This window comes from Podarcis bocagei (genome assembly GCF_964188305.1).
Source record: "Podarcis bocagei genome assembly, chromosome: 1".
In the NCBI taxonomy this organism is placed as follows: Eukaryota; Metazoa; Chordata; class Lepidosauria; order Squamata; family Lacertidae; genus Podarcis; species Podarcis bocagei.
In genome coordinates, this window is record NC_138125.1 from 17,997,130 (window position 1) to 18,020,231 (window position 23,102).

Sequence of the window (23,102 nt, forward strand, 5' to 3'; positions counted from 1 at the left end):
GTGGGAAGGTGAACGGGCTGGCTTGAGCGTCATGCAATAAAAGAAATTATCAATGTGTCTTATACATACAGTCCATGTTTAAGCGAAGGCATCTCAGCACACTAGAGAGTTTGATAGCTCAGTTGGTTAGGGCGTGGTGCTGATAACGCCAAGGTGGCAGGTTCGATCCCTGTATGGGACAGCTGCATATTCTTACATTGCAAGGGCTTGGACTAGATCAGGGGTCAACAAAGTTTTTGCAGCTTGGGCCAGTTCACGGTCCCACAGACGCCGCGGTGGGTCGGAGCGCGCACACATGTGCAAACACTCCTTCTAGCACAGAGGAGGTGTGTGCAGCTTCCTATTGGTTGCAGGAGCTTCCTGCAGCCAATGGGAAGCTGCCCAGCGTCATGGAAGGCGGTCCCTGCTCCGCGCCGGTTCAGCACGGTGCACGGGAGCTGACCAAGCGGGCGGCTTGGCCCATGGGCCTTAGGTTGCCAACTCCTGGACTAGATGATCCTCAGGGTCCCCTTCCAGTTCTACAGTTCTATAATGCTCACGCACCTGGATTACTGATCAAGCCGTTCAGCAGTGGAACAGACAACCTCAGGTGGAGGTGGGCTCTCAGAAAGCGATGGGCAAGTTTGTAAGCAGAGGATGGGAGGCTGTAGCAATGGGCAGAGGATTAGGGAGGCTATAGCAATGGGCTTCCTGCACTGGGTTAGGTGACCTTTGAGGTACCTTCCAACACCCTTGGCCAATGTGAGAAATGCATTTCATGCCCAACCACCCCTCCTCGCTTCTTACCATCGATTATCTCTTCTTTTACTTTGTGTAATTCTTTTACAACTTCCTCCAATATTTCCTTGAAAGACAAAAAAAAAAAAATTAAAAAATTAAAATGTCCTCTGAAAGAAAGAAAGAAAAGTCCTTTGCATTGGTATAAATGGAACTTCTCCTAACAAAGCACTTAACTGGTCCCTATGAGAGCCAGTGTGGTGTAGTGGTTAAGAGTGGTGGACTCGTAATCTGGGGAACCGGGTTCGCGTCTCCGCTCCTCCACATGCAGCTGCTAGGTGACCTTGGGCCAGTCACACTTCTCTGAAGTCTCTCAGCCCCACTCACCTCACAGAGTGTTTGTTGTGGGGGGGGGGAGGGAAAGGAGATTGTGAGCCGCTTTGAGACTCCTTAGGGTAGTGATAAAGCGGGATATCAAATCTAAACTCCTTCTTCTTCTGTGTTGCATGAGATCGCCTGCATGAGCTGCAGAATTGTTTTTATCAGTCACTGACTTTGAAGCAGCCATGTGCGGACGTGTACTTGTTTTCCATAGTTTATTATGGTGAAAGTGTTGGCATAGCACCTAGCATAAACTTTGAAGTAAGGCTGCAGGTTCTATGTCTGCCCAGGATTACACAGAACTGCTGTAGATAAGAGTCGCCAATACAGTGGTACCTTGGTTTACGAACTTAATCCGTTTTGGAAGTCCGCTCTTAAACGGAAACCGTTCTTAAACCGAGGCGCCCTTTCCCTAATAAGGCCTCCTGCCACCAGTGCCCTTCCACTGTTCGGCTTCTGTTCTTAGACCGAGGTAAAGTTCACAAACCGGGACACTACTTCCAGTTTTGCGGAATTCGTAAACTGAATAGTTTGTAAACAGGGCTGTTCTTAAACCGAGGTACCACTGTACTGGGCAATAGGTCTGACCTGGTATAACAAGGCTACTTCCTATGCTCTTATTTACAGCAAGAAGCTGTAACCCAAAGAATAAATGAAAAACTGCTCTTATCTGCATTCAGATCCAGCGCCGAGGGCCTTCTGGCGGTTCCCTCATTGAGAGAAGTGAGCTTACAGGGAACCAGACAGAGGGCCTTCTCAGTAGTGGCGCCCGCCCCGTGGAATGCCCTCCCTTCAGATGTGAAGGAAATAAGTAGCTATCTTATCTTTAAAAGACATCTGAAGGAAGCCCTGTTTAGGGAAGTTTTTAATATTTAATGCTGTATTGTTTTTAACACTCGATTGGGAGCCGCCCAGAGTGGCTGGGGAAACTCAGCCAGATGGGCGGGGTATAAATAATAAATTATTATTATTATTATTATTATTATTATTATTATTATTATTATTATTATTATTATTATTATTATTAATTATGTGTGCAAAACTCCCAACTCACTTGTTTCATGCGATCAAAATCTAAGGTGTCCATGGCCACGTCATTGCTGCTGCTTGCAGGTTTCATCCTTGAAAAAGAGAGGAACAAAATAAAACAAAGAGGGACATTGCCCAACATTTTCTAAAGCCACTGGCCATGACGCTGGCCATTCTTCCTAGCACAAAGTGGTGCATAAAAGCAGGTGGAAGGAGCTCATGAGGGGTTAATTGCCCTCCACCTCTTGCATCACCGGGAAGCACTCAACAGCCAGCATGATCTTGCTAAGCAAGCAGCGCTAAGAAGCATCCACCGTGCGTCACCCGAAAGACGTCCGTTCCCAAGAGGAGAACGCACTGGAAAAGGGGGAGGAGTGAGCCAAAATGCATCAGGGTACATGAGGATTTTATTATTATTTTTTTTTAAAAAATCTGTAATGCTAATCCAGATAGTTTCTATGACTACTTTACAGCAGAGCCCTTTCGCTGCTGTTAATGATTGACCATGCCACGTTTGAAAACACAACCCGGAAAGCGGTTTTAATACTTTCTCCTCTCCCAGGCATACCTGCCCTTGTTTCCCCCCGCCCCCCATAAAGGTGCTTTTCAGTCATACGTGGCTTGACGTGCCAACAGAAAAGAGCGCCGTCATATACACACAACGGCCACTTCTTAAGCATTTGGGTGCTACTTATTGCAGAGCTTGAGGCAGGAGGACCTCATGTGGCCGACACTGTGCAGTGCACAAAGAATGGTCTTACGAGTTGCCAGGTGCAAAAAGGAAGGCCAAACTATGTGGCCTCTTTGAAAAACATATGGTAGAATAAACAAATAAATAAAATGATCCCAACAAAAATTGCTCCTGGAAGCTGCTCTTTGGCAAGGAATTGAAGTCACCGCTTATGGTGTTATAGTCCCCTTTAAGGCTAGAATGTGGGGACAGCTCCACACACCCCTGTGACAAATTGCAGCCATGGGGCAGAATTTTCATCAGCAAGAAGACACAGGAGGACAGAGCTAAAACAAACCATTCCACAAAACTGATTCTGATCAGACCACCACTACCCCTGGGCTGCTATTTAAGGTTTTGCTTTCCTCCTCCTCCTCCTCCTCCTCCTCCTCCTCTTCTTCTTCTTCTTCTTCTTGTAACATCACACAGTGCCAAACTATGCATTCAATATAATGCGTCGTTTGGCTCTAAAAAAAATGTACTGCATCGTCAGATGGCTACATAACGTATAGCTTTGCACGCTTTGCAGAATTGTGCAAACTACCACTGTAGTATTTGTGGGGAGAGCTTTGTCTCTATGCAAAAGTCGTCGAGACCAACGAAAGGGAAGCGGACATAGTGGCAAGTTCGTAGAATCATAGAGCTGGAATAGACCACAAGGGCCATCGAGTCCAACCCCCTGCCCAGCAGGAAACACCATCAGAGCACTCCTGACATATGGTTGTCAAGCCTCTGCTTAAAGACCTCCAAAGTAGGAGACTCCACCACACTCCTTGGCAGCAAATTCCACTGTCGAACAGCTCTTACTGTCAGGAAGTTCTTCCTAATGTTTAGGTGGAATCTTCTTTCTTGTAGTTTGGATCCATTGCTCCGTGTCCGCTTCTCTGGAGCAGCAGAAAACAACCTTTCTCCCTCCTCTATATGACATCCTTTTATATATTTGAACATGGCTATCATATCACCCCTTAACCTCCTCTTCTCCAGGCTAAACATGCCCAGCTCCCTTAGCCGTTCCTCATAAGGCATCGTTTCCAGGCCTTTGACCATTTTGGTTGCCCTCCTCTGGACACGTTCCAGTTTGTCAGTGTCCTTCTTGAACTGTGGTGCCCAGAACTGGACACAGTACTCCAGGTGTAGTCTGACCAGAGCAGAATACAGTGGCACTATTACTTCCCTTGATCTAGATGCTATACTCCTATTGATGCAGCCCAGAATTGCATTGGCTTTTTTAGCTGCCGCGTCACACTGTTGGCTCATGTCAAGTTTGTGGTCAAACAAGACTCCTAGATCCTTTTCACATGTACTGCTCTCAAGGCAGGTGTCCCCCATCTTGTATTTGTGCCTCTCATTTTTTTTGCCCAAGTGCAATACTTTACATTTCTCCCTGTTAAAGTTCATCTTGTTTGTTTTGGCCCAGTTCTCTACTCTGTCAAGGTCGTTTTCAAGTGTGATCCTGTCCTCTGGGGTGTTAGCCACCCCTCCTAGTTTGGTGTCATCTGCAAATTTGATCAGGATGCCCTTGAGTCCATCATCCAAGTCGTTGATAAAGATGTTGAATAAGACCGGGCCCAAGACACCCCACTAGTCACTCTTCTCCAGGATGAAGAGGAACCATTGATGAGCACCCTTCAAGTTGCATGAAGGCAGGCAGGAAGTTAGCTTAGGATTTGCATGAGTTCGCAACAGATAAGCCGCAAAGAGGAGAGAGAGGAGCTAGAGCAGTTTTTCAATACCTAAAGGTTGGTTGGAACTGAACGGGGCTCTTTGGTTCAGGACTCCTCCCCACTGATGGATTTCTATGGCGAGAGAGGATATGACATGAGCGCATGCAGCTGCAGCATGGGCACATTCCAATGCATGCTGGTGGACCCACAAAGGAAGACACCCCCGCAGCTCACCTAGAGAGTAGTGCAGTGACAGGTTTCTCCACAGAGTTGCTTCTCTCCCAAGGCTTCTTTCCAGCATCTGCTTAAAAAAGAAATCCATGCAAAGTGAACCAAAGAGAGCTTGGCTTTGTGGTGCTTTCCCCCTCTTCCCCATCATTATCGTAACAACAAACAAACAACAGCCCTGTATAGGGAAGTTCTTAATGCTTAGTGTTTTATTAAGTCTCTTTATCATGTTGGAAGCTGCCCAGAGTGGCTGGGGCAACGATATGCCAGTAACTCGTTTGTAGCATTAAGCTCGCATCTGGAAACAAACCAAGATTTATCTATGGATGGAGATTGGTTGTATTTAAGTTCCTGTGATATACAAATGATTCCATAGATCAATATTATGTTACCCCAGAATGAGCAAGAAAAATAAATAAATCTGCATATTTTTATTGAATCTTGCAGAAAATGCTTTCAAGTTGTAAGATGTTCATCAGTGATGATTTGCAAAAAAAAAAAAGTTGTTAAATTGCTATTCATGACTGGCTGAGAAGTAAAACACTTGATATATATAAAAAAAGATTTATCTATTGAACCTGGGACTCCCCCCCCCCCCGGCCAGAGAGACCACCCAGAATCCTCTAGGCTTCCTGCAACTTCTGTGTTTTTATGCAGCCCCCAGTCCTCTCCATGGGCTGCTTGTTCAGTACCAGGACGGTGAAGTCAGGCTCCACCACTGACCTACTTGCTGACTGCTTTCAAAGGAAGAGCAGGGCGTAACGGAACGGAATACCTGAGGAATTTTGCTGCTGAACAGGGCCTCGCGTACCGGGGGAAGGAGAGGTGCTAGCCTCCTCCTAGAAAACAAGCAAACAAAGCTTCGGATTAACGTTTCGGAAGAATTCGTACTTTCCTATGACTGCTGTTAGGAGCAACTTTTTTCTGTAAAAGAATGTAGAAGATAAGTAGGGCCCTGCTGTATCTCAGACCAAAGGCGCAGGCAGTCCAGCGTCTTCTTGTGCCAGTGGCCAATCAAATGCCCATGGGAAACTCATAAGCAGAACTTCAGCAGAACAACACTCTCCACAGCTATGACTTCCAGCAACAGGTATTCAGAGGCATTCTGCCTCCGACAGCGGAGGTAGAAAAAAAAGAAAAGGGAAAGGACCCCTGGACGGTTAAGTCCAGCCAAAGGCAACTATGGGGTTGTGGCGCTCATCTCACTTCAGGCCAAGGGAGCCGGCATTTGTCCACAGACAGCTTTCCAAGCCACATAGTCAGCATGACTAAACTACTTCTGGTGCAACAGAACATCATGATGGAAGCCAGAGCACACAGAAATGCCGTTTACCTCCCTGCCGTAGTGGTAACTATTCATCTACTTGCACTGGCATGCTTTTGAACTGCTAGGTTGGCAGGAGCTGGGACCAAGCAACGGGAGCTCACTCCGTTGCGGGGATTTGAACCACCGACTTTCCAGTCTGAGCACTCTGCCATAGTTGAAGACTGCTACTGCAGGATTCCTTACAAAGAGTTTGCCCACATGGAGGTTACGTCACTGAAGATTTGCCCCACTACTTACTGGTTTGCCCAGTCTACAAGGACCTAAGAGCATTCTTGTTCAAGGATTTAAATCTCCCAGTTGAAGATTGGTTGGGTATCTGATTAACTTTTTATTAGGGGACAGATCCCTCTACACCTTTGAAAAAGTGGCCTGCTGTGCTATTTAGTGTCAGTTTAAGAAAGGTTTCTGGGGATAAGTTTAATTATTTGGGGGAACAAACAGAACGCCTTGTTTCACTAATTATTTTAACTGTGTAATATATTTCATTCTGCTTTACGTATTTTGCAATGACCTCAGCTACAAAAATAAATAATGTTCATATTTGTATTCATGGCTAGTGGCCATTATATATTCTGTCCTACTTCTAAAGATCAGAAGGTTTCTTCCCCCTCTGCAAAATACAACAGGACTGGGCTTCACTTCTTTTGTATTACAGAGCATTCTTCCCAAAGGAACCCGTCTCCTTCCCTTCACATAGGACGTAATATAGGAGTGTTTTACACGGCTCCATATATGTTTGTGTGTATGACTGTGTTCAGACAAAACATTAAGCCATAAACCATTGTTCGGCAAATCAGTCCGTGTGTGAGTTCAGTGCTGGTTTATGCAGCTCAAGCTCAGAGGTAACAGAGGGATCTGGCAAATTGGGATTTTGAAGTGGACACACCTAATTTGATCTGCCTGGACCAAAGCAGATATCGAAGCTGCAGCTCACTTTGAAACCCACACACTGCGAGATTCTAGCTCTCTTACAAATTTTAATACCACGCTGGTCTGAGAGCCAAACGCCTGTTTTTGTTTGTTTTTTAAAGAAAGCAATTTCATGTACGTGTACGTATTCCACGTTAAATTTCCTCGATATTAAAAGCGAGTTGAAAACAATATTTGTAAATTACACAAAAATTACTTAACCCCCCCGCCTGTCCCTGAGAGTGATGGCACATCATCAAGTCACGATGTCAACGTGTGTGGAAAGAGGACAGTCACTCTTAGGCAGCTGAAATCGCTTCGTGAGATTGAAAACTTCGTTTTGTGCAGAAGGCGAACTCGCAGCAGAAAAGAAACGAGGTTGCAAGCGACAAATGCACAGAGGAATGGAAAACAATGCCTTCTTACACCAACTGGTCTGGGAGACATTTTTCACAGTGTGAGGCGGTGTTCCACTTACGTTTTGGCTTTCCTCTTCTTTTTTGTCGGCTGGCTTGTCCGACTGTGATGCTGCTTTCCTCCTTAGGACAGAGTGAAGGGAGAGACTATAAACTAGTTCCTCAGAAAAATATTCACTGACCACAGCATTCAGAGAACCAGCGAGTTCATACGTGCTCTTTCCTCCCCCGTCCCCTTACCTTACTTAGCTGAATTTATGTGTGCGTGCACAGAAGGCAGAGAGAAGAATCTGTACTAGACAACAAGTAATCCCTATTAAACATGGCAACTGTAGTTATTCTTCCAGAGGCAATGTGGAAAGCAATAGTAAAGCAGAACTGGGAAGGCTTGTCAAAGTTACTTTGGTGGTTGTTTTTACTAGAACCCCAAGATCTACCAACCAGAGTCAAGTGCAGAAGACATACAGTTGTAATTAAGAACACAAAGAGCACCAGAAGAGCTCTGCTGGGTCAGATCAATTGCTGATCTAGTTCAGCATCCAACCAGATGCCGATGAGAAGCCCACTAGTTCTCCCCACTTGTGATTCCCAGCAACTGGATTTCAGAGGCATATCCCTTTCCGGAGTGGAGGTAGAACATTGTAGCTGGTAGCGACTGGAAACCTTCTCCTTGAATTGCTGCAGTCCTCTTTCAATTCACCCAAGTTGTTGGCCATCATCACATATTATTTGGGAGCGAATCCCAGAGAGCAGGATATCCCAAACTTGGGTCTCCAGCTGTTTTGGGACTACAATTCCCACCATCCCTGACCATTGGTCCTGCTAGGTAGGGATGATGGGAGTTGTAGTCCAAAAAACAGCTGGAGACCCAAGTTTGGGAAACCATGTCATAGATTAACTATGCACTGTGTGAACATGGTGCCTGGGCAAATTCTGAGCCTAGATGTTGGTTTATAGGATCAACATTGATCTGACCCTCACAGTATTTTCACACAAAAGCCCACTCCTGGTTAGCGTTCTTCACTTCAGCACCATCTCCGAGGTGGGAAAAGCTGTGTTGTTGTTGCTATGGTTAAACAACCAGGAGTCATAAACTCTTGCCAATTTACTACTACAGATCACCCAGGGATCTACTGGTAGATCCCAACCTATAGTCTAATCCCCGGCCCCCACTGTGGAATTTGGGCTGCTCCTTGGCTTGAAAACCTCCAAGGACAGCCGCCCTGGTCTCCCTAAGTTAGAGATTAGCACCTAGGTTAATGGGTTATAGTGGGCCAAATCTACCTCTCCCTCCTCGCTAAGATTCTTGGAACCGTTTGGGGGTGGGGGGATAAGAGGCAGTGTTACTCACAGATAATACACAACATCCCCAATTACAACATCCTCAATTACTGCAGGCAGGAGTGAGAACCACCAACCTTTTTGCCAGTAGTTTATTCATTTCTTCCATTAGTCCGCCTCCACCACTACTCGTCCTATTGGCATCGCCCTTGGAAGCACCACTGGGACTAGAACCTCCTGAGGCATCCTCTGGCTTTTAAGACAGAAACCAGCATTTTAGATCTGGGCACTAAGGGGGTCCAATTTTGCTGTCTAAGCAGAGAAAGGCGACAAAAAAAATCCAAGGCACTAAGGGCAGCTGTCGCTGTCAAGACAACTAGTGGCTGAAACATAATACGAGGCCACCTGTGAATTTTGTAAGTGTGTGTGTGTGTTGTTGTCTGCAGGACACGAATCTTCATATTATCTTATTATCATTATTATTTTTAAAGGAAGATTTGTTCGCTGCACTGGTGTGTACATGCACACGTATGAAGTGATATGATACAATGATGTGTGTCTATTTTATACAGACTGACAACTGAATTCAGTAATAAAAGCACCTTAGTTGTAAACACATCACGTGAACACAAGCCTTACTGAGAGAAGCATAAATTACTTCCATGGAACAGCAGTAATCTGCAGTGTGAATACGACACACATGCATCCACTGTACGGAGTTTATCTTTTAAAAATGGGCTTGCTGATTGGCCTGGGAGTTGCTGGGCAGAAAAACCTGAAGGTGCTATTGACTGCACACACATCATGTGACTTGAGAGCGGCCTGCCATCTAATCCAGAGCTATGCATGCTGAGTTGGGTAGGAAGCCTCATTCACTCAGAACAAGATGTCCATGCTAACACTCCTCCAGGACATTAGTGTACTGGGTTCTAAACTCCACCGTGAAGTATTAACAAGGGCAATACCCATCTTGGGGCAGATAGGGCTTGACAACCTCGGAAGTTAGCACAGCCAGGAGAAAGAAAACTCTGATTCTAAATCTCTGCTGCCTTGTGGGACATCTTTGGGAGAAGAGAAGGCTCAGGAGTTAAAAAGGCAAAGGGACCCCTGACCATTAGGTCCAGTCGTGACTGACTCTGGGGTTGCGGCGCTCATCTCGCTTTATTGGCCGAGGGAGCCGGCGTACAGCTTCTGGGTCATGTGGCCAGCATGACTAAGCCGCTTCTGGCGAACCAGAGCAGCGTGCGGAAATGCCATTTACCTTCCCGCCAGAGTGGTACCATTTATCTACTTGCACTTTGACGTGCTTTCGAACTGCTAGGTTGGCAGGAGCATGGACCGAGCAACGGGAGCTCACCCCGTCGCAGGGATTTGAACCGTCGACCTTCTGATCGGCAGATCCAGAGTGGAGTCTCTAAGACGGTTGAATGGAGCCTTTTATGCCTCTTTCCAGCAACTCCTGCAGCCAAGCTGATTCTAAACACATTGCCCTGCTTTCCACTGGACCACATCAGCGAGGCCGAGAGGGAGGTCTTGTCATCTGGGCAGCCCAGGACCTCCATACACACTGCCCAGTCTTGCGTCCTGGAGAGGTCACTTTGGTGCCACTAACACAGTAGTTTGACTTTACCCACAGAGGTGCACTCCACTGTCTCTCGAGACAGATGGATGACAACAACAACAACCCATCTGGAACACCAAAGAATTTAGTGCAATGCGTATGTGTTGGTGGAGTGAGTGCTGCATATTTTGTGTCAGGATTATGCCTTGGCAAAAGGGAGGGTGCCCCTACAATATCTGCCCTAAGATGGAAGGCTAAAGCTGAGAGACAGGGGCAGTGAAAAGCTTGCTTCAGCAGAGCTAGGATTTGAAACTGGGTTCCTGGTCTAAACTCTATGCCACCACGGCCACCACCAGCAGCAGCAGCAGCCCTCATTACTTACCCGTTGTACTCTCCTTAGTTTGGCACCAGCCAGAGCTGCCGCTAGTCCCGACACGGACCCGTCGTCAGTGCCGGACCCTCCACCGCCTACTGGCAACGGGGGCGGCGGGGGTGGCACAGTGCCCGAAGGGGGAGGAGGCGGGGGAGGAGGCGGAGGAGGACCACCAGAGGAAGTGGGTATCCCAGCCGAGGGGTGGCCTGGTGGAAGGACGGGGCCTGGAACATAAAAGAACAATAATTCAGAAATCACATGGTGCTCCACCCCGCACACTTCTTGTCCCCCTTTCCTTAAACGTTGCTCATGTCAAAGTAGACAGGAGACACCAAATTTCTCAGGTTCCCATGATCCACCCAGCAAACAGTATATACAGTCATACCTCGAGTTGAATGTGCTTCGGGTTGAGCACGTTCGAGTTGCACTCCGCAGCAACCCGGAAGTAACGGAGCGCATTACTTCTGGGTTTCGCCGCTCGCGCATGTGCTTAAAATGATGTCACACGCATGCGCGGAAGTGGCGAAACACGACCTGCACACACGCATACGTCCCGAGGTACCACTGTACGTCAAATGCCCCTTGGGGAACAGTTTGGGTCCTGAGCAAGCAAATATCCACAGATCTTCTACAGGGGCAAATGCAGCCGCCCTTCAAGGTAGTCACAGCCAAAGCCCACTCAAAGACCTTACAATAATCTTATAATTATACAATATAATAATCAGGGATGCATCACAACAATCAGTGTAGATCTCTGTGCATTGCCTTTCAGCCAGAGCTACTATTTTCTGTGCAATTATTATTATTATTATTATTATTATTATTATTATTATTATTATTATTATTATTATTAAGAGTTTGGACTTGATATCCTGCCTTTCACTCCCCTTAAGGAATCTCCAAGTGGCTAACATTCTCCTTTCCCTTCCTCCCCCACAACAAACACTCTGTGAGGTGAGTGAGGCTGAGAGACTTCAGAGAAGTGTGACTAGCCCAAGGTCACCCAGCAGCTGCATGTGGAGGAGCAGGGAAGCGAACCCGGTTCACCAGATTACGAGTCCACCGCTCTTAACCACTACACTACACTATTTGTCTATTACTCTTCATCCACAGATTTCTTAGACAAATGATTTGGACCACTCCAATATCTTCTTTCAGAGTGACTTAAGTTGTGTTTTCCATCATATGTAACAGAACTTGCACACCATTCTCGTAAAACTGAAGCACATTGTCTTTTCAGTGCTCCGAACGCTTAGCTTTGGAACATATAGTGGCTAAAAAGCTCCCCTTTCATGCTGATTGGGTGGTTCTAGGATGCTGGAGATAGGGACCCTGCTGCAGAAATAGTAAGGGGGTCTTCAACCCACCATGACCTAGGCCAATACACCACTGATCTTCTCTCCCCGCATCCCTTAGTCACCAGTTGGCAACTCTTTCCCCAGGGTTCAGATCTCAGGCATCTGCCATGCTTTGGGTCATTCAAATGGTATTGCAATAAAGTAGAATATACGAAATAAAAGAAGCAATAAAATATAATTTTAAAAATTCAATATGAATATTTCATGAGCTGGATGTGCCCCAACTCCCCTCGTCAACAACAAATCAACATACGCATCGCCTGCGGAACATAGTTTGGGAATCCTTGATCTAGACATAAATCACTGAAAGATACATTCACACAAAACTCTCCCAATAAAGTAGATTACACAAATTTTATAGGCAGCTAAACCCATTCTCTTGTTTAAATATTTGTAGCCTTGAGAGGTTTCTGCATTTCACCCTGGGCCACAACTGAACTTGGCCACTGCGAAAAAGACACAACTGGACAGATATTTGGGGTCGATACATTTTTATGTTCTAACGTATATGCAAAAAATGTCCCAGCATCACACTTAACTTTACATTATTCCAAACTTGTAAACATCCACCCATTCTGTCATCTTTGGCAAATCAAAATTGCTTCCCGGCCACCAGGTTGGGACACTTAGAAAGATGTTATTTATTTTTAAAAAGTATACCACTTCATATAATTTTTTTTAAAAAAAATCCTTGACTGTTCCTTGACATAAACCAATTAAGAATGGGCATTCAGTAAAAGTTTATGAATAACTAGATTAGAAACCCAAGATAAAAGCAAAACTATCTATCTATCATCTATCTATGTCACAACTAAAACAGAATAGTGCACAAAAACAAAGTTAAGGTTGGGCAAAGTTTCCATGAAAGTTTGGGCGAACACTCATTTATAGGTGTTTAAAAATAAATACTGTCTCCATCTTGCGAATTACCTGGGGGAGGTGGGTGCTACATTATGGCTTGGAGATAAAAGCCCACGCTTTAGCTTCTTCTTGTGATTAGCAGTGCTTTTTTTCCCTGGCAGTACGCAACGGTACACAGTACCGGCACCTTTTCGAAGGAGAAGGAGGCGGGAAGGCTCTCAGGTGCTCTCAGAGCATCATGCCTCCTACCCTGAGCTGGGCAAATGCTCCCCAGGTTTGGGGAAGGAAGCGCAAGGCTCTGACAGAACCCTGGAGCTGCGCTGCCTCCTTCCCAAAGCCCGCGAGCCCATGTCCCGGCAGAATGTTGGACGGTAGGACCCATGGTGAAAATAAGGCATGCGCAGTCAGGTACTGCGAGTACAGAAAAAAGGTATGGTCATTTACTTAACAGGCATCATGTAAGAACTATATAGCAAGGTCTTAATGAAGTTCCTTCCAGTAAACATGTACAGTGGTACCTCGGGTTACATACGCTTCAGGTTACAGACTCCGCTAACCCAGAAATAGTACCTCGGGTTAAGAACTTTGCTTCAGGATGAGAACAGAAATTGTGCTCTGGTGGCACGGCGGCAGCAGGAGGCCCCATTAAAGTGGTGCTTCAGGTTAAGAACAGTTTCAGGTTAAGAACGGACCTCCGGAACAAATTAAGTACTTAACCCGAGGTACCACTGTAATGGTTTTACATGTAATTGTTTTCCCTGGCCCCTAGGAAATTTTGTGCCCAGGGCAGCCACCCAGAGTACCGGCACCTTCCCCCCACCCCCCAGAAGCAAAGCACTGGTGACTACTTTCATTTCCCAATGCATTTTTGTGCTAAACGGCCTCAGTCCAGTATACCTGAAGGAGCGTCTCCACCTCCATCGTTCTACCCGGACACTGAGGTCCAGCACCGAGGGCCTTCTGGCAGTTCCCTCACTGCGAGAAGCCAAGGTACAGGGAACCAGGCAGAGGGCCTTCTCGGTAGTGGCGCCCGCCCTGTGGAACGCCCTCCCAGCAGATGTCAAAGAGAACAACAACTACCAGACTTTTAGAAGACATCTGAAGGCAGCCCTGTTTAGGGAAGCTTTTAATGCTTGATGTATCATAGTATTTTAATATTCTTTTGGAAGCTGCCCAGAGTGGCTGGGGAAACCCAGCCAGATGGGTGGGGTATAAATAAATTATTATTATTATTATTATTATTATTATTATTATTATTATTATTACCCATAAACAATCTCATTCTGTGCCTATAATCTGAGTCCTCAAGGCTTGTATTAAGAAAGAACATCTCTACCCCACTGAGGTCCAGCTCCGAGGGCCTTCTGGCGGTTCCCTCAATGTGAGAAGTGAAGATACAGGGAACCAGGCAGAGGGCCTTCTTGGTGGTGGTGCCCGCCCTGTGGAATGCCCTCCCGTCAGATGTCAAAGAAATAAACAACTATTGGACTTTTCAAAAACATCTGAAGGCAGCCCTGTTCAGGGAAGCTTTTAATGTTTGATGTTTTATCATGTTTTTAATATTCTATTGGGAGCCGCCCAGAGTGGCTGGGGAAACCCAGCCAGAAGGGCGGAGTATAAATAGATGATGATGATGATGATGAAATTGACAGGTGCTGCCTCTGAGAAGGGCCAATTAATTCTGTGCTGCCCTTTGACAATCAATTGGTCATGGAACAACCAGCAGGGGTCTCCTTCATCAGGTCTTACTATGATGAGCTAATGCAGCCGCTGACTAACCTTGCTCTCGGAAGTTCTTTTACTCAGCCAGAGACTCTCCCATCACTCATGTGTGCATTCTCTGCCTCCCCCTCCCCTAGAATTCCTTATCATACAATTGAGTTATTTTCTACCTGTCTACAGCTTTGTTTCTGTCACTTAAATCACATTGCTCTCTAAAACCACCAAAGTGTTTGATATTCCTCTTAATTTGGGGTTGTCTTCCAGTCCGTAACTTCCGTTCAAGCCCACAGCGAAAAAGTGAAGTAGATCTACAGTGGATTTCAGAATTCTCCAAATGAAAACTCCTGCTCTCTTTATCCCCTCCCCCCAACGAGTTTAGCCTTTTAGCCAGGCTGCCTGTGAAGCTACCTTATGCATACCCCTTGAAGCATGTTGCTTCTTTTATGAGAATTATTATTAGTATTATTTATTCAATTTATATACCTCCCTTTATCAAAAGATCCCAGGGCGGTGTAAACATTAAAAACACATCACAGAACGTCAATGATAAAAAAATAATAAGAAGCATACTGACAGCCTAATAATAAAATAGTCATCATAATAACAGCCCTCTCCCCCACACTTTCACAGGCCATAGATTATTTAATAGCCAAAGGCCTGGTTAAAGAGGAATGTTTTTGCCTGGCGCCCAAAGACATGTGATGATGGTGCCAGGCGGGCCTCTCTGGGGAGAGCATTCCACAATCAGGGAGCCACCACAGAAAAGGCCTGTTCTCTGGTTGCCACCCTCTAAACCTCTCTGGGATGGGGGGACATAAAGAAAATGCCTCAGATGACAAGCACAGGGTCACACCAGAACTGAAACAGAGCATCGCCACAGATGAAAGCACTGCTTCGGATGTGCTTTGCCTTCCCTGCCCGCTAGGAAAAGAAGACTTCCCTTCCAATTCCGTGACCCAAACTGCCCACCTCCCCTCAATATTTCAGTAGCCCTTTTCTGTGGCATAAAAGGGGCTGCTGCAGATCCAGAGCCCTAAGCTAAACAGAGCCACTACGTAGCATTTACAGATTGCTTTAGGCTGTTCAAAATGCTCAGTCATCTCAGTACAGTGGTACCTCGGGTTAAGAACTTTGCTTCAGGATAAGAACAGAAATCGTGCTCCGGCGGCAGCAGGAGGCCCCGTTATCTAAAGTGGCGCTTCAGGTTAAAAACAGTTTCAGGTTAAGAACGGACCTCCGGAATGAATTAAGTACTTAACCCGAGGTACCACTGTAATTCCTACACCAACCTCGTAAGGGAGGTCAGGACTGTTAGCTGTATAATGCATATGGTGGCTGCCTGAGGCCACCTAGCCACTTCCAAGCAAAGCTAAGAGTTGAACCTCAAACTTTGTTGATTCTGGCTTGTGCTCTCCGCTGGCACATTGCACTAAAGTCCTCTCTCAGCCTACGAGACTTCTGTACAGGCAATCCGTTAACACAGTGGTTCTCAAAAAGTGTGGTGGCAGGAGAGGGTGGCAATTGCGGCAGGAAGACTCAAGGCCAATCAAAGAAACCTTTCTACATTTCAGTGTAGTATAGTATGGTATCAAAACATTTTTTATTTGCAGAATATGGATAGATATCTTTTCAAAACGAAAGCAGGAGCATCAAGTGTGTGAGAATAACTGTTTTTATGTAGCGGCATTGTCATTACTTTCTGGATGCCCCATGGCTACATTATAAAATAGTTGTGTTCTGTGTTCTAATCAGCCACTGCTAGGAGTTGCTCCTTTTTGTTTTCCAATGTATTTCCTTTCAATAAAAAAATCAGGGTGGCGCGAGTTAATTTTTATTCTGGCACAGGGGGAAAACTTCGAGAACCACCGAACTAACATATGCTAACTGGGGAGGGGGCGCGGTCTGCCTCCCTTACATCAGCACTCCCTGTTCTCTCACTGAATGTGCTTAAAAAAAATTCTTTTGCAAATTTTACTTTTTTGTCTCTGGCCTGAAAAAGGTTCTACACTATACTAGTTATGTATGTAGTTTTCTGGGATATAACATCTTTATTGGGGAGCCTATACCCTCCAGATGTTGATGGGACTCCCTACTCCCATAATTCCTGACTGCAGATCATGCTTGTTGTTGTTTAGTCATTTAGTCGTGTCCGACTCTTCGTGATCCCATGGACCAGAACACGCCAGGCACTCCCGTCTTCCACTGCCTCCCGCAGTTTGGTCAGACTCATGCTAACTGGGCCCAATCAGAATCAAACAACACCTGGAGAGTTCCAGGTTTTTGCCACCTCTGTCCTGCACCCTCCACAGGCACTTAAGCATGCTCTTGAAAGTCTGGTCAAAAATTTGGGGTTATAACCTATTGCTTAAAACCTAAAGGTGTCACCTAAATATAAATAAATGCAATTCTTTCAAACCAAGTACTTACTGAAGTGGGAAATGGTTGATGAAGTCATGTAAGGAAGGTTCCTCTTGGACAAATTCACCTCAGATACAGCGGCGTAATAAGGAACAAAGTGTGACATGGATGGATAGAGCTGGTGTGGAGAATGAGGCGAATGTTGGGAGGGCCGGGGGAAAGCCTGGATGTAAGACCCCGCTGGGTCGGCTATGACAGGCAGATGCGAAACAGGCACGGCTTCCAAGTACGAGAAATAGGACTCGTCTGTTCTCTTTACCTGGGTCCTAGAGGAGCTCGGAGGAATTTGCGTGGCAAAATGTCCGTCGCGGTGGCCGTTCAGACCTAGCTGAGGTACGTTTGCGGAGGTGTCTTGGACCACGGTATCTGTGGGCCCCCGCATCCTGCCGTTTTGGGCAGGGAGGACAGGGAGGACCACTGGAATATGGGGCTGCAGGAACAGACCCTTTTGTACGGGGGGCGTCAGGGTCACGGGTGGGGAGGGAGGCTGAGGGGAATAGGAGAGAGAGGAGCGCCTGGTGGGCTGAGGAGGGGCGAAGGGGTAATGGGAAGCTGGGGCAGGTGGCGGGGATAAAGAGATGTGCTTAGTGCTTCGTGTCACAGTCCTGTAGCCTGGCCAGGCCGGAGGGATGGAGGAAGCTGGAGATGGAGAGAACTCGGAGGCAGAATGTCGGTGGCAGTGCAGAGGGGGTTCCCTGGGCCCCTGAGGGGGTTTGAAAGAGGCTCTGCCCACAGGGTCAGGGAGAGGAGAAGATGCCGACGAGATAACTTTGGCGTAAGGAGGTGGAGGCGGGACAGAACCCGTGGAAGTGGAAGCATTGTAGTTACTGTAGTCAGGAGGAGGAGACTGGCAGTGGAAGGGGGAAGAAGACACTTTTATCTGAAGGGTGGAAACTAAAAATAACAGAAAAGGAAAAGGGGGGGGGAGGAGAAAGAATGAGATGGGTTGGAACTGAGGAACGACAGATGGCACAATGGTTAGAAAGACTGGGTACAGGGGGAAGGAGGAATTAAATCAAAAGCAAATCAAAACAAAGCCAAAACTTAATAAAGATTAGTACAGGTATAGGTTTTAAGGATGCCCAAACAAAGCCAGGACAGTTAAACACCAACACGCCACAAAGCACTGGCCTTCATCAGGGCCATGCCTGTTTGCTATAACGTAGAAGACGGAACAAAACATAGCCACTCCAGGCTTTCCTTTTGCATCCCATGCCATTTAAGCCGAAGAAGATTTCTAATCCTGCGGTGTGAAAACACCTTGCAGAAAAACGAAGAGCAACCAAATCCCAGAGCACAATGTGCTAAGTTTCGACGTCAGCTGCACTTGCGCAGTTGCCATCCCTCTTTGTACCTCCTGTGTCTGACTGAAATGTTTTCAAGCCACAGGATAATTGCAGCAATACTCAACAGGCCAAACCGTTTCCAGGGAGCAGGTTAAAGTTAAGGGAGGCAAGCAGGGGAAAGGCGAGGCCTGCGTTGCTTACAAAAGCTGGATACGTGCCTGTGGTAGAGGTTCTTCTTTCCAGAGATTCCTGGCGCTGCTGCTGCTCCATGGCTTGCCTAAAACAAAAGGGAATAAGGAAAAACAAATCAAGTTTTAGTTTCTAATGTGCATTTGACCAGACACTTTGGCTTTGTTTGCGCTGGGTATAGTTTGTTGGGGGGGGGGGTGATGTCCACAAAACAGCTTTCTTGCGGCACTGTTCATTTATTACAATCTACTATGTATTCTGGAATGTTGTTTGCCTGTTTACTATATGCGGAACACCCTTTAATAGACTGTAACCCAATTTTGCATGATGGTGGCTGATTTCAAGGAGTAGGTTTCTCTCTATGTTGGGCACCATTTTGAATCAAAATGGCGGACTGAACCTTTCAAAACCGCATTGAATTTTTGCTGTTGTTATTGTTTTCTTAGGTTTTCCAAGCAATGCCAGGTACAAGGCTACTAGGTATTTATAGCCAGCATTCAGCGTACAAATCATCGCAAGGAGGATTTATTCAGCGGAAACCCTAAACTGCATTTTAAAAAGGAACTGCAATGAACAATATTGTATCTACCTTTTAAAAAGTCGGGTCCTTCCCTCAGGGAAATTTGAATGGCCCTGTGGCAGAAAGGGGAGAGTCAAGCTGGAACAGGCTGCAGGGCAGTCTTTGACAAGGTTCCTCTCCAGGTAGGTGCACCTTTTGTTACTCTTAGTAGGGTATACAAGTAGAAAGCTGTTTCTACTCACAGTACCCCTCATGGAAACGTGATGTCATCCAGGGGAAAGTGAAGCACGCTTTAAATTCAACAGGTTTCCATCAGATTTCAATGGCATGCCAGCAAGCTCAACCTTTGCTGAACTGGGTATTATAGGCCTAAGATCCCTAGTGAAGGCTGGTTTTATGGGATAAATTGTTACCTATTAGGATTTAATACCTGCAGTGCCATTTGGCTTTCTGGCTCAAGAGCAACAGCATATTGCAGCTGGGGGTGGTTGTTTGCTTAAGCCCTACTTCTAAGGACCTAGTATTTGTACTTTATTTCCTTCTCCCCTCAGGGACAGAAAAACTACAGTCATACCTCGGGTTACAGACAATTCAGGTTGCGTTTTTTCGGGTTGCAGACCACCGAAACCCGGAAGTATCAGAACGGGTTACTTCCGGGATTCGGCGGTCGCACATACGCAGAAGACTAAATCGTGCTTTGTGCATGCGTGTAAGCACCAAATTGCAACCCACACATGCGCAGACGTGCCGCTGTGGGTTGCGACCGTGCATCCCACACAGATCATGTTCGCAACCCGGGTGTCCACTGTATTACCATGCTCTTGGAGAAGCCAGAAACTGCTTAGTTAGGATCCCGTAGTCAAGATCCCTGTCTATGATCTGTCTTTCTGGTTTTTCATCTGAAAATACAAGGGCTGTTGTTGGCAAAAATGTGAAGGCTAACTATCTGTGTGAAATGGCTTTCAGCAACATAAATAATCTTAGCCCCAAATGTAATAGTTTCCTAATCATATTTCCCAAAATATTCCTCCATAAGTGGATCTCAGGTATAGGAAGCAACACCTTTTTTGTGGAACATGTATCTGCTTCCGCAGTGCAGGTATAGCAAGAAAATATAGCTTGCCCCCCCCCAAAAGGACTATTCCTCAGGAACTATTTCCTTCACATCCTTTTACTATTGGCTTCAGGGCTGGAAAAGTAGCAGGTATACCAGCATCATTCTCATGCGATGGAACCATAGCCTTTTAAAGGAGCATGTAGTTTCGAGGAATTCCCACCAGAGGGCCTTTCAGATCAAAACTGCCTTGGAGATTTGCTGCTTGCAGTTATAATTTGTGCTCTCTTTGGTAGCACACTTGTTTGAGCTAACATATGAGTAATGCACTAACAAAGCAATTCTTTGCATGGCTACTCAGAAGTAAGCCCTGCTGAATTGCATCCCCTTCTACACACACTTACCTGGAAATAAGCCTTACTTCTGAGTACACATGCGTAGGGCTGCACTGTAAATCTAATTTAGACATTGCTCCCCCCCAATGTTATTAGTCTCGCTGCCCGCCATGGCAGAATTTTATGCAATTAATTATTCCACACCATTTAATTCAATGCAAGCAAACACAAGGCGAATGTGGGAGAAACATAATCAAGAAAGCTCAGTTGGTAGAGCATGAGGTTCTCAATCTCAGGGTTGTGGGTTCAAGCACCTTGTTGGGCAAAACGATTCCTGCATCACAGGGGGTTGGACTAGATGTCCCTTGGGGTCCCTTCCAACTCTAAAATTCTATGGTTCTAATTGACATATCACTGGAGGGCTAAAAACAACAACAGAGACTACTGATTTTATTTGCTGGATTGTTTTAAGTTCTGGACAGGGGATGCAAAAATGAACATTGGCAATTTCCAGTCCTTTCCATCAGAATTCTCTGATGTCCATAGTGGTAGTAGCTGGCATCTACCCGCTCCTGTCTGGACCAGCTGAGTGCAGTAGCTCTGCCACTTGGAGAGGCCATCTTAAAGGATCGGTTGTGGCAAGTGCCACTCTAACCAGGCCAATCCCTGTGGGATCTTCAGCGTGGCTTCTTATCACAGTTTTGGTGACCAACATGAAGCCAGAGGTCCCTCATTTGGATGAAATTTCTGGCTGAATGGAAGTCACGATCTCTTCACCAAAAGTGATAGGAATAGTGAGAGACAGATGTCCAGTCATTGCACTTGTCTACAACATGCTCTGGTTTGTGAAGTCAAAGACGCTGCTGCGAATGCAAGCATTGCCCTGATCTGTGAATACCTTTCCCACATATCATGGTAACTTGCACACATCTCCCCTCAAGGATAGTTCAGAAGAGTTTCTGGAAATATCCCATGGTCGCTTCAGTCCTGAACTTTGGAAGGTCCAGTAACTGAGAAAATGCAGAATTAATTGTCACAAATGGCATGAAAACTGGGGAAAACCACCCATGCCTCTAAATGGTCCTGATTTTGATTGATAAAGTATTTCACTTGGGTCATTTGGGATCTTGGGGAGTGGCCAATAAGGGGATCACACGCCAATTCAGGAAACGGAACCATACACAACGGTCTGAAATAATCACTAAGGTAGATGCAGCCAGCAGGATGTTCTCTACATAATGTGATCCTCTTGATAATTAGAGGCCCAGCACCTTAAGCTTGCTTAAGAAGCTTAAGAAAATAAACACACAAACATAACCGAGCAAAACATTGTGAAGATGGCTTAGGAATGGACGTCAGCTTTGTTGATTCACTCCAACACACTTTGCAAATGGGCCAAACTGATCATGCAAGGAACTTCACTAACCCTGTTGCTTCCCATCACCTAAGCTAAGTACCATCATAATCGTCACATGCTCAAACTGGAAGATCCACAGTATAAGTTGCATATATGCCGTGTGGTCTCTGAGACCACCCCCACTTTGTGTAGAAACAGCGCTATGCACTACTAAGGGCCTTGTTGCTGGTGTCACTTCTGGGGGCTTCCCAGCCGGCAATGGCCCATGACAGGGCCTTTTCAGTGGTAGCTCCCCATTTGTGGAATGCCCTCCCAGGTGAGGTGCATCCATCTCCCTCATTACTGACTCTCAGAAGGATTTTTCTTTTTTTAAAAAAACTCCTCTTTACCCAGGTGTTTGATGGCTGAAATACACTGTTCCTGGCAACCCTGAAATTACCAGTTCAGAAAATGTTTTTAGAATGTTTTAGAATGGATTTTGAATGATGTTTGAATATTTCAAAATAATTGGTTTTGATGGGTTTGCCACCTTGGGCTCCTCTGGGAGGAAGCGCAGTTTATAAATCTAACCAATAAATAATAAAGAGGTAAGGAATGAGGCTTCTCAGAAAAATAAAAACAAAAGCAGTGATCAGAGTGCAGATCTGTCTCACACATATCTTGATTGTGCTGAACAGTCTTTCCTATAGTGTCTTATAGTACAGAACAGAACTGATGGAGCTCAGAGTACTACAATTCTGATGGGCAAAACATATTTTTTCAACACAGGGAATCTCATGGGTTGCAAATACACTGATTGGTGTTAACAGATCAGGATGCAAACATAGAAGCAGAGGCTAAAATTACCACCCACTTTGATGGGATAACAATTCCATTTTTTGCATCAGGTTTCATAGCGACAACTGGCCTGTACAGTAGCGCAGTTTCTGAAAGAATGCCCTGGTGTTTTGAGATAGGCTCAATTATATTAGCAACAGTTGGTATTTGTTTTAAAAAATCACAGTGCTTTGCAGATTGTTTTTGCTCCTTACCGTCTCTGAACCTCCATTTCATCTGGAGAAGGTCCATTTTGAACCTGGCGTTGGGTTGTTGGACCTAGAAGATGAAACAACAAAACAGTAATCATTGCAAAGGCGGTAAGAATATGTCCTATGGTATCTGAAGGAGATTATTCAAGGCCATTGAAGCAGCACTCATTGGCCAGACATGAGAAAGTGAAGTGTCAATGCCAATGGACCTTGATTTTGTTTTTTTCTGTTGATGACTTGAAAGGCAACACAGAAACCAGCCATTATCAGGTGCCAGCACAAAGGTAAGTATTATGGAGTAAGACACCTGTGATAAAGGGAGACCTAATGCAGAACTATTACTGCATTTTTCGCTCCA

General features: G+C 45.8%; 1 protein-coding gene and 2 long non-coding RNA genes across 17 annotated transcripts in view; 1 reads left to right on the plus strand and 2 right to left on the minus strand.

Annotated features, from left to right (window-relative positions):
• EVL (Enah/Vasp-like) overlaps positions 1–23,102 on the minus strand; it is a 152,911-nt gene that overhangs the window by 1,756 nt on the left and 128,053 nt on the right. For 5 of the 12 annotated variants that reach the window (XM_081191974.1, XM_081191964.1, XM_081191972.1 and 2 more), the window contains 11 exons: positions 22,748–22,811; positions 18,480–18,538; positions 16,985–17,869; positions 10,626–10,840; positions 8,820–8,935; positions 7,464–7,524; positions 5,525–5,588; positions 4,756–4,825; positions 4,591–4,653; positions 2,153–2,219; positions 787–844 (listed from right to left, as the gene is read on the minus strand). In XM_081191974.1, the coding sequence (XP_081048100.1) occupies positions 787–844; positions 2,153–2,219; positions 4,591–4,653; positions 4,756–4,825; positions 5,525–5,588; positions 7,464–7,524; positions 8,820–8,935; positions 10,626–10,840; positions 16,985–17,869; positions 18,480–18,538; positions 22,748–22,811 (1,722 nt within the window). The remainder of the gene's footprint in view (positions 1–786; positions 845–2,152; positions 2,220–4,590; positions 4,654–4,755; positions 4,826–5,524; positions 5,589–7,463; positions 7,525–8,819; positions 8,936–10,625; positions 10,841–16,984; positions 17,870–18,479; positions 18,539–22,747; positions 22,812–23,102) is intronic. The other 7 variants (XM_081191969.1, XM_081191968.1, XM_081191971.1 and 4 more) reach the window with 7 other exon arrangements.
• Positions 2,226–23,102, plus strand: part of LOC308587378 — a 34,273-nt gene continuing 13,396 nt past the window's right edge. For all 4 annotated transcript variants that reach the window (XR_014008339.1, XR_014008340.1, XR_014008341.1 and 1 more), the window contains exons 1-2: positions 2,226–2,521; positions 18,897–19,152. This is a non-coding gene — a long non-coding RNA (uncharacterized lncRNA). The remainder of the gene's footprint in view (positions 2,522–18,896; positions 19,153–23,102) is intronic.
• On the minus strand, positions 14,677–16,978 carry LOC308587504. The gene is made up of 2 exons (XR_014008417.1): positions 15,826–16,978; positions 14,677–15,657 (listed from the first exon to the last, which is right to left on the minus strand). It is a non-coding gene; the product is annotated as an uncharacterized lncRNA (long non-coding RNA).